This window comes from Seriola dumerili, unplaced genomic scaffold, assembly GCF_002260705.1.
Source record: "Seriola dumerili isolate Sdu_G_001 unplaced genomic scaffold, Sdu_1.0 BDQW01000417.1, whole genome shotgun sequence".
NCBI lineage: Eukaryota > Metazoa > Chordata > Actinopteri > Carangiformes > Carangidae > Seriola > Seriola dumerili.
Window position 1 is genome coordinate 312066 of NW_019174672.1, and position 11984 is coordinate 324049.

General features: G+C 44.3%; 1 protein-coding gene across 1 annotated transcript in view; it reads right to left on the reverse strand.

Moving 5' to 3' along the window:
- Nucleotides 1-11303, reverse strand: part of LOC111233732 (transcription initiation factor TFIID subunit 4-like) — a 28682-nt gene extending 17379 nt beyond the window's left edge. The window contains exons 1-8 of the mRNA XM_022761617.1: nt 11203-11303; nt 9719-10965; nt 8795-8961; nt 7617-7700; nt 6742-6936; nt 6540-6662; nt 6196-6285; nt 4944-5132 (exon numbers count right to left, since the gene is read on the reverse strand). Coding sequence (XP_022617338.1) covers nt 4944-5132; nt 6196-6285; nt 6540-6662; nt 6742-6936; nt 7617-7700; nt 8795-8961; nt 9719-10965; nt 11203-11303 — 2196 coding nt within the window. The remainder of the gene's footprint in view (nt 1-4943; nt 5133-6195; nt 6286-6539; nt 6663-6741; nt 6937-7616; nt 7701-8794; nt 8962-9718; nt 10966-11202) is intronic.
- Nucleotides 11304-11984: the final 681 nt, after the last annotated feature.

Consider the following 11984-nt stretch of genomic DNA (forward strand, 5'->3'; position numbering starts at 1 on the left):
CGTCATCAGAGACTGCTGGCTGTTGAGCAAAGGACTGACGCAGGGCGGGGAGGCTTTTCTGTGGAGAGACGACAGGTCAGGTGATAAGTGACGACTCGTCACTGGAAACATGGAGAAGTTAGGACTATGTAATGACATCGTGATAACTTTTACTGATGGAATAACCTGTTAAATATTTAAAGAATAAAATGATTTTTCTGCTGTATTTCTGTTGACCACAAATATCAAAGACGCCTCAAAGAACAGATTTAATCTGAAGGAATAGATGGAAAAGATATATACATATATATATATTTATTATATATATAAATTTATATTTCCAGCTTTTACACTGTTTAATGTGCTTCAGTCATTTGATAATTAAACAACTGTATGACTGATAGACACTCTGGAGAGATCAGACCTCAACTACAACTGTAGAAACAAGAGTTGAATCTCATAAAGTAGAATAAAGATAAATATATAAGAAATATGAATATATAAGAAATATATAATATATGAAATATAATATATAAGAAATAAATACATAAGAAATATATAAGAAATATGTGAAATATATAAGAAATTAATATATAAGAAAAATAAGAAATAAGAAAAATATATGAAATATAAGAAATATATAGGAAATAAGACATATATGAAATATAATAATTAAGAAATAAATACATAAGAAATAATAAGAAATAAGAAATATGTGAAATATATAAGAAATAGAATATATAAGAAATAAAAATTATATAAGAAATAAGAAATATATGAAATATATAATGAAATATAGAACTATAATATATAAGAAATAAGAAATGTAAGAAATATATTATATAAGAAATTGATATATAATAAATATTAAGAAAATATATGAAATAATAAATATAATAAATATATAATATATAAGAAATATAATAAATATATAAGAAATAAAAAATATATAAGAAATATATAAGACTGCAGCTGTGAGCCGCAGTAGAACTGGTATTAAAGCACTTGTAGTGCTGCTGATGAGCAGTGACGCTTCAGTACTGACTACTGAGTACTGGTTTAAACTGTATGAAAGAGCTGGGATGGTGGAAGTGACAGTGTTAATGACTGTGGTATCCATAGTAAAAGTACTGTAGTTGTGTACTCATGAGTGTGGTGGTACCTTGAGGAAGGGTGATAGGTAGGCTGTGGGGAGGACTTCAGCTCAGCTGCAGCGAGTGTGAACTCCTCAGCTCAATCTTAGATCCTGAGAGGACACACAGAACCCTCGTTAGGACACACAGAACCTCGTTAGACAGGAGACAGAACCTCGTTAGGACACACAGGATCGTTAGACAGGAGACAGAACCTCGTTAGACACCAGTACCTCGTTAGACAGAGACAGAACCTTGTTAGGACACGACACACGAACCTCTTTTAGACACACAGAACCTCGTTAGACAGAGACACAGAACCTCGTTAGATCAAGTCCAATCAAACTAAAGAGTGTCTTACGAGTAGGTCCTCGACCAGGCCTTCACATTCTTGGAGGTATCTGGGAGGGCGAGTTGTGGGTGCCAGCTTGAAGAGCGTGGCGAGGAAGTTCTTGCTTTCTCACCTTTTCTTGCATTTCCTGTCAAAGACAATTAAAACAGTGAGAAACCAGCAGCGCTGACACAACCTCGTCAGCTGCACGGGACACCGTCCTCACCTGGGAAACACACGGTGACTCTGGCGGGGCGTGACTGCGGGAGCGGCAGGGGTCGTGCTGGTCAGGGGGGCGGACGTGACACCGGCAGACTGGCCACGGTCGTCCCCCCCGCTGTTATCACCGTCGGGGCCTTTCGAGGGGTCGTCATCTTCAACGACACCGCGCGTAGCGCCGGGAGGCCACGGCCAGTATTATTTCCCTCGGAGCTAAAAGAGAGGAACACACTGAAGGAAACATGACTCAAAAGAATAATAATGTTGCTCTATGTAAACTGCTGGATGTGGAAAGAAAGTTGGCACACAGTTGCTTAAATTGATAAAATGTGATGTTGTGTTCAAAGCTTGTTTATTGAAGGTTTAACACGTTTAATCTTCAACACAGTCAGTAAGAATGTGGAATATTGTGCATGGTGTGATGATGAGTTTCAGCTTCTAATACAGGTTCAAATGTTGGATCCCTCAGAAAAAATACCCTTCTCTTTAATTTCCTACCAAAATGCAAAAATAACCGAGTTTTGATAAAATCAGACGTGTTATTATCCACAGAGGCCTGCACTGGCTTTGTGATCTGCGGCTAAAAACTCTCGAGAAGGAAAACATTCCACACTCGCATTTAATGGATTAATAAATAGGCAGCACAACACCGAGCCACGAAGCAATGTGGAAGGCCACGACACCCATTAACAGTTTTCCAAAGCGGGAGGAACTTGACATTTCTGAAATTTTTCCTCAACAAACTTTAGAAAAGGGAAAACGCTATAGTAGGAGCCTGCTAATATGTTTCGCCAGGTGAAACTGATTGTTGAGGGTCAAAACCCAGAGTCTGAAGGAAGAAGCAAGATTAAATTCATGTATAAAAAATTTGGAAAGTGCCAGTTAAATATGCTGCTTCGAAACAAAAACTTTTCTTTAGACTTTACTGTGTATTCGTAAAAGAAAACGGTCTCATTTATAAACGGGAACAACAAAACATATTGTGGTTGTTTCGTTAAACTTTGGCGGCGCTTTAATGAGAGACACAGTGTCTCCGTCTACCCCACCGGTTTGATTTGATGGAAATCTGAAGAGCCGATGCCCTCATCACCTTGATTCAGAAGATTCATTTTTTTGTTTTTTTAATCTGTTCCCTGCAGGTTTCACGTTCGGCTGGAGGAGGGACGGTCGGTGGGCGACCCCAATGCGCACACTAAAAAAGTCTGCTTTCGACCCATCTCCCACAACAGCCCCGGTCACCTGTACGACTGCCACGGCTATGAAGGGCAACAGCTGTGGGCGCTACAGGAAGGTACGGCATCAGAGTTTATATCTTCTCGTATCCCTCCGCCACTCAAACTTAGTTCCAAGGTTACATCCCTGTTTATCCAGAGTCCACGTAATATATGAACCATTTGTTGTGAGATTTTGTCATTATTTCTGTGTGAAGTCTTGAAGTAATGCTAAAAAGTGAACCAAATGTGAAGGGATTCCCTTTTAGGAGTTCTCGAAGATATTGCATCGCAATCGCAAAATCATGTTTTTTTGAAGGTTCACCTTGAACCTTTGAACTTTTGACCTTGAGCCACCAAATTCTAATAGTTCATCCTGAGGTCCAGGTGAATGTTTTTTACCAAATTTGTAGAAATTCCCTTCAAGGCATTGACGGACGTATTGCATTCACAAGGCCAAAACTGTGTTTTGAGCGTAACAAGCCCGCTGACCTTTAACCTTTGACCCCCAAAATCAATCAGGTCATCCTAGTTCTTATGAATTGTTTCTTGCCCAAATTTGAAGAAGTTCCGTCAAGGCGTTACTGAGATATCATCCATAGAAAGAAATGGAGGACGGACATACAAAGCAAGCATAAAAATCCTGAAATTTGAATGTCAGAATCGTCATTGAATGCATCACCAGAACAGTTAAAACGGTCCCTGCGGGCGTCTCTGTCGCCACAGGATGAATCTGTGGTGGATGGAAACTGTAGAACAGTTGTGTCGCTGTGGGGCTCGGATGAGAAACGTTTAAAACGATCAAAGTCTTGACGTCCGTCTTCTGTCCTCACTTCCTGTTTGCTCCCCGTCTTGTTTCCCTCCAGGACAAAGAAGCCTGTATCACCCCGTCCGGATGGCCTTCTGAGTAGCAGCACAGCGAGGGACACCTCCACTCAGCAAGGCGACAGAGAAAGCACCGCATGGGAAGTCTAGACAGTGTAGAGATACATACGATGACTATCCACGTGTGCATCATCCTCTCTCTCATACACTTGCGAGAGTTCTGACGGGTCGTCGTCGGTCTACCCGCAGCCCACGTGTGGCTGTTCGGATGTAGCTAGCCCAATCACTCGTCTTGCCACATTGACTGGAGAAGAGCCTATCAACCCAGTGAGGACTAACCTATAACACCTCACGGCCCCGACCCGCGTGCGGATCCTATTCTTGATTAATTAATAGAGGAATTCCGTGTACGCAAGTGCAAAACGTATCTCATCCGTATGTGATTACTGTCTGTCCATACACTCGATCGTCTGAAAGATTATGGTGTGTTTTTAGTTATTTTTTATTTATATATGATGTATACAACTCTGCTCCGCTCCCCGTCCACTTGCGTACAATCTCACGCTCTGGATCCCCCCCGCACCCGTTACTCCCATGTTGTTACCCTAGCTGCCATCGAGGTGACACCTGTTTCTCATATATAGTAGTGTATGCTCAGTAGAGTAGCAGGGATGGCGTGATTCAGATTGAGTGTGATCAGGATTGTTCAGGTGATGTCCACTGAACTGGATGGAAGGACTTCAGTGGTAAATGACTGAGACTGTTCTGGGTCACAGAGTCAACTCCTGTTTGTTTACCAAGTGAAACGTAAGTTAAACATGTGTTTTAGGAGGTCAGATTAATGATGAGAGACGGGGCTCTGACGTTGGACCCTCCAGTAATTTTAAAAGCGTCCTCATGCTGAGGGCGTGCAGCAGGAGGGACGATTTCATCTGCTTCAACATTCATTCACAATTCCTAGCTGATTAAATTCTGATGCCCTGTTCCTGTTGCGAGCGTCTGCGACGACGAGGGGACGGGAAACACAAACTGGCCAGTGTGGTGGAGGAGACTGAACCATTCTGGTGGGAGCGGGGGAGGCCCAGGCGACGGTTCTGCAGGTGTAACCAGGAGCCTGCAGACAACACAGAAGGAAACTCTCTCACACACACACACCTGAACCCCTCACACACACACACAAAGCTCTCCCACACACACCTGAAGCTCTCTCACACACACACACGAACCCCTTCATCGTACCAGAGCCGTTGATGTCGTGAGCGGCGTGTTCAGTCTGACGGTGCTGGTGGCCGGACTGATGGGCAGTCGCGGTCTGATGGCGGTGGTGGTGACGGAGCCGGGGGCGGCAGGGGGGGGCGCAGAGGTGCTGGGGGTGGCCGTCATCAGAGACTGCTGGCTGTTGAGCAGAGACTGACGCAGGGCGGGGAGGCTTTTCTGTGGAGAGACGACAGGTCAGGTGATAAGTGACGACTCGTCACTGGAAACATGGAGAAGTTAGGACTATGTAATGACATCGTGATAACTTTTACTGATGGAATAACCTGTTAAATATTTAAAGAATAAAATGATTTTTCTGCTGTATTTCTGTTGACCACAAATATCAAAGACGCCTCAAAGAACAGATTTAATCTGAAGGAATAGATGGAAAAGATATATTACATATTATATATTATTTATTATATATATATATTATATATTTCCAGCTTTACACTGTGTTAATGTGCTTCAGTCATTTGATGAATTAAAGCAACTGTATGACTGATACAGACTCAGCTCTGGAGAGACGCTCAACTACAACTGTAGAAAAAGAGTTGAATCTATAACTACAGTCAGAATATAAGAAATATATAAGAAATAGAATATATAAGAAATATATAATATATGAAATATAATATATAAGAAATAAATACATAAGAAATATATAAGAAATAAGAAATATAAGAAAAATATAGAAATATAAGAAATATATAGGAAATAAGACATATATGAAATATAATATATAAGAAAAAATACATAAGAAATATATAAGAAATAAGAAATATGTGAAATATATAAGAAATAGAATATATAAGAAATATAATAATTATATAAGAATAAGAAATATATGAAATATATAATGAATATATAAGAACTATATATATAAGAAATAAGAAATGTAAGAAAAATCTATATAAGAAATTTGATATATAATAAATATTAAGAAAATATGTGAAATAATAAATATAATAAATATATAATATATAAGAAATATAATAAATATATAAGAAATATATAAGAAATATATAAGAAATATATAAGACTGCAGCTGTGAGCCGCAGTAGAACTGGTATTAAAGCACTTGTAGTGCTGCTGATGAGCAGGTGACGCTTCAGTACTGGACTACTGAGTACTGGTTTAAACTGTATGAAAGAGCTGGGATGGTAGAAGTGACAGTGTTAATGACTGTGGTATCCATAGTAACAGTACTGTAGTTGTGTACTCATGAGTGTGGTGGTACCTTGAGGAAGGGGATGAGGTAGGGCTGTGGGGAGGACTTCAGCTCAGCCTGCAGCCGAGTGGTGAACTCCTCAGGCTCAATCTTAGCATCCTGAGAGGACACACAGAACCTCGTTAGGACACACAGAACCTCGTTAGACAGGAGACAGAACCTCGTTAGGACACACAGGACCTCGTTAGACAGGAGACAGAACCTCGTTAGGACACACAGGACCTCGTTAGACAGGAGACAGAACCTTGTTAGGACACGACACACAGAACCTCTTTAGGACACACAGAACCTCGTTAGACAGGAGACACAGAACCTCGTTAGATCAAGTCCAATCAAACTAAAGAGTGTCTTACGAGTAGGTCCTGCACCAGGGCCTTCACATTCTTGGAGGTATCTGGGGAGGGCGAGTTGTGGGACGCCAGCTTGATGAGCGTGGCGAGGAAGTTCTTGCATTTCTTCACGTTTTCTTGCATTTCCTGTCAAAGACATTAAAACAACGTGAGAAACCAGCAGCGCTGACACAACCTCGTCAGCTGCACGGGACACCGTCCTCACCTGGGAAACCACGGTGACTCTGGCGGGGGGCGTGACTGCGGGAGCGGCAGGGGTCGTGCTGGTCAGGGGGGCGGACGTGACACCGGCAGACTTGGCCACGGTCGTCCCCCCCGCTGTTATCACCGTCGGGGCCTTCTGAGGGGTCGTCATCTTCACCGACACCGCCGTAGCGCCGGGAGCCACGGTGATGGCCTTCTGGGAAACAAGACCACCATCAAGGACAGGAAGCACCATGATAATTAAACAATGAATTCATTTTTCATTTTTAACTGGAGTTCTGACGGGTCGTCGTCGTCTTACCGACCTGGTTCTGCATCTTATTGCATATTTAAAAGCATCTCGTGATCTACACACACGGATCTGTTTGTATGGATTGTTGGATGAAAACGTATCTGAATGTATTTCATTTAATCACTGAAAATGTGTATTTCTATTCATTTGTTCTTTTCTGTCGTCAGGTCACTTGTAAATTAGATCTGGATCTCAATGCCACTTCCTGGTTCAGTAAAATGTATGTAAATGATTGAGCTGATCAGATTGAGTGTGATCAGGATGTGTTCAGGTGATGTCACTGAACTGGATGGAAGACTTCAGTGTAAATGACTGAGACTGTTCTGGGTCACAGAGTCAACTCCTGTTTGTACCAAGTGGAAACGTAAGTGTAAACGTGGTTTAGGAGGTCAGATAATGTGAGAGGACGGGGGCTCTGACGGTTGGACCCTCCAGTAATTTAAAGCGTCCTCATGCTGGGGAGGGGCGTGCAGCAGAGGGACGATTCATCTGCTTCAACATTCATCACAATTCCTCAGCTGATTATTCTGAGCCCTGGTTCCTGTTGCGAGCGTCTGGACGACGAGGGGACGGGAAACACAAACCTGGACAGTGGTGGTGGAGGGAGACTGAACCATTCTGGTGGGAGCGGGGGAGGCCAGGCGGACGGTCTGAGGTGTACCAGGAGCCTGCAGACAACACAGAAGGAAAACACATGACGTTATGTAACAGTAAAACATCCAGAGAATCATAATGAGTAGTTCATGTGAGGACACAGGAGCAGAGGTGTGGGAGACACTGGGAACATCAGATGAACTGATTCTTTCACTTTCACTTTGTTTTCTTCAATTTCTTCTCTGATGCATTTCACACACTTTTATTTTCTTTAGCAATTAATCTGCTGATTATTTTCTTGACTAACTTTCATCAATTGGTCAAAAAAACAAACAAAAATGTCTGAAAGTTCAACATGATGACACCGAACATCTGGAGGCGAAGCGGGTTTTATCAGCTGTCAGCGCCTTCAGCCACGTCCTGACTGACACACAACAAACCCAACATGAGTCAAATGAACCAGTGATTAACCACAGTGATTAACAAATGTATTATTACAATTATCAAATGTAAACAGTAACACTACCCGTCTGACATTTCTACCGTGATATGGAAACTGTGTCATCTCTACAGACGTTCACTTCCCTGTGACAGGACACACACACACACACACACACACACACACACACACACACACACAGACACACACACACACACACACACACACAACGTGGGGTTCACTGTCTTGAAGACACTTCGAGACGCGGCCTGGAGGAGCCGGGGATCGAACCTGCGACCCTCTGATTACTGGACTTCTTGCATTAACTCACACCAAAATAATGTAAAGAAACTTTGTACATGAAAAGAAAGTGAAAATGTTTCAGGGAAACAGGAGCAGAGCAGACAGTCTAACCTAACCAGCAGCTGGCAGCAGCAGAACACAGTACAGTTCAGAAAGCTCAGTGACGACAGGAGCAGATTTATGAAGTACCAGTCCATTAGAACAGACCCAGACCCGGTCCTGGACCCGGTCCTGGTCTCTACTGTTAACTGAAGTCTAAACTTCTATTATGAACTTTTCTCAAACTGATGAAACGGGTTCCGACATCAGACGGACCACCTGACACCACGTCATCATTATTTCAATTCAACATTGAAATTAATGTGATTTTCACTTCGACCAGAACCGAGTCCACAGTCCCAGGTCTGCTGTCAGTACCGGACCTACCGTGGTGGCGGTGCTGACCCGGATGGTGGCCCCGGCCGTCGGCGTCGCTGGTCTCTGGGTGATGCTGGCCACCGTCTGGGCCTGCTGTGTCTTGGCCTGAGCCTGGGCCAGGACCTGCTGGGGGACCATCACCAGCTGACCGGTCTCTGTCCGGACCAGAACCATACCTGAGGGGAGACGGGACACTGGGTTAGTACCAACATGTGGATCCTGTGGTCCTGGTCCGGAGGCGGCCTGGTTCACTGAAGCCGTGAACAGACACAGTAAATGTTGAATATCAACACCATCATGTTTCACTGCAACTGATCCGATTATTTCCTCGACTCACGGATCAATTGTTTTTTCTATAAAATGTCAGATACAATGAAAAACTCTCATATTTCCCACAGGTGACGTCATCATGTGTTTTGTTTTGACTGAACCTCAGATATCTTCAGTTTCCTTTAAGAACCAGGTTTTTACTTCAGTACGACTAAAACATTATTTCTGATTGTAAAAAGAGCAGAAGCTAATTAATGCTCTGATGATCCACTCATCGTTAGTGGACGTGTCTGGGTCCAAACTCAGAGCTCAGAGACGCCGCCACCCCCACCTCACAATAAATACACAGCCATCTTTTCAAAAACCCAGAAAGCTCTGAAGGTTCTTCAAACATCTGGATGAAAAAAAAACTAAACTGTTGCAGCAGACAGAAGATTTTTCCCTCCAGATGTTCGAGGAGTCTCAAAGGATTCTGGGAAATCCTTCAGAAAAGCAGGAAGTGATGTTAAACCTCCTTCTAGGTTTATCAAACATCAGCTGTTGGTTTTCAGATCAGAGGGAGCTACAGCGACCTATATGTGCTGTGTCATCACAGGTGACATCACCCGACAACAGGTGACCCTTCAGGTCAGGTGGAGGTGTACAACCCTTGTGTTTGCTCACCAGGAGGCATGGTGAACCCAGGGGGCAGCTGGATGGTGGTCTGCTGCTGGGGCCGGACAGCCAGGGGAAGCTGAGGAGCAGCCGCCCGGGTGGAGCTCGCCACCAGCCCGGGTCTCTGCTGCTGGATGGAGGTGGCCACCACCGGAGCGCCCGGCGGCCTCACCACAGCCACTGCAGGCTGACCCACTCCGTTCATCGCAGGCTTCACCCCTGCAGCAGCCAGGGTGACGGCGGCCGTACTGGTCCCAGTCTGAGTCTGGCTGATGGGGGATTGGGCTGCAGCGGGAGGGGGGGTGCTCGTCAGGATGACAGTGTTTCCAGAGACTGGCTGGCTGGGCACCAGCATCTTGGTGTGCATCAGAGGGTTGCTGTGGTTCATGACCTGAGAGGTGGAAGCTGATGGGGAGGGGGCACCCTGGGTCACCAGCTGGCCACCCTTAGGGTCTACCCCGTTCTGGGCGACGCTGGCCACCGGGCTGGGGTGTCTCTGCAAAGCCACAGCGGGAGACGCCACTGAGGACTGAGGTACCGGGAAACTCGGCTGTGAAGCCATGGAGGCGATGATAGCGGACCCCCCAGCACTGACAGTACTTATAACAGTGCTGGCCCCGGCTGGTGGGGGGACCGCGGGCGAGTTCACCAACTTTACAGCTCCGCCGTTTCCGTTTAAACTTTGCAGTCCGGGAGACCCGGTCCTGATCGCCTCAGCCGCGGGGACGATGGAGGAGCTGGGAGCCGCGCTCGGACCCAGGACAGCCGCCCGGTGGAAGCTAGCAGCGGCGGGCTGAGTGGTCAAAGTTACGGGTCCCGGTCCGGGGGAAGCAGTCGGGGGAGCTGCTCCAACTGTTTGTAGCCCAGCTCCGGCGGTGATTACGGCCCCGGCAGCGATGGAGGAGGTAGAGGAGGAAAGGGTTTGAACGGAGAGAGGCTCATTAGCGCCGGGTTCCTGGGTTAACCCCGCTTTCGGATGCCCTTGTTGCGGCTCCACAGACCCCACTTGATCGCGCACTTTCCCTGAGAACTGACCCACGGCGGCCGGAGCTGCCTCCCGTTTTCCGTCGGAATACGAAGCAGCGGGAGTCTTTCGGTCGCCCAGTTGAGATTCCAGAGAGCCGACCAAGTCGCTAACGGCTTTCTCGTCCACCTCATTGAAGAGCATGTCCTCCAGTGGGTCGGAGGCTCCCGCCATCTTTGATGTCGGACCGTTGTGCAAATCGTATTTTAGAATGTACGCATGCGCCGAGGATCTGGCTGGTTTTCGAGCATAGAAATAGAGCAGATAGATTTTCTGTGGGCGCTGTGGCGGTAACTAGGTGTGTGCTGCAGGTACAACTCTACAGTAACTGACTTACACACATCTATAGTTAATGAGTGTAAAGTTAGAAACTGACAGTGGCTTCAGTTTTTATTTACTGATTCATAGTTTTTTAGTTATTTAAAGAAGAAAAAGTAATTTACATAACAGATTACTGGGCAGCCGTTACTGGACACAGAGGTTCTGTTCTGTTGACATTTTGTAGGAGGGCGGGGGCCTTTTACAGGACTGTGCCCAGGGGCCTGTTGTCTCATACTCTGTCCCATCCATTAGTAAACATATAAACCTGCAGAGCTTTGTTATGACCCAGATACATCCCAAGTGGCCCAGCTGCAGTCTAATGGAAAATGTTATTCTCTCTGTCCTAAGGATGAAGTAGTCCAATCATCACCATCTGCTTTAAACCAGAATAAATACCTGACCTTGATATTTTTCTTCACTTTTTATATTTCTTTTCACTTTCTTTATTACATCCTCTGTACATTTTATGTAGATTTTTAGACTGTTGTAGATCTAAACCTTTAGATTATTTACTTAAGTAAAAGTACCAGTTCAACAGTGTAAAAATACTTTATTACTAGAGACCATGTTGTGATGAGATCACACATGTTAAGGTTCGACCCATCAGTACGCAGTAGTCATTACTACATTATTCAATCAGTACTTAGTGGTCAAACAATGTATCAGAATAATACATGCTATATTACTGATTTTGATTATTGATACATTAATATATTCATTAGTTTAATGCTGCAGATGGTGAAGGTGGAGCTAATATTTACTCCAGGGCAGTTGGTGAATTTTACCAAGAGATCAATTAAATCTTTTCTTGACCCAAATATATAATAATATCATATATAATAATAAGTAATAAATACATATATAATATTATTATGATACATGATAATTTACTTAAGATATTGAATAAATATAGTACAGTAAAAATAACAA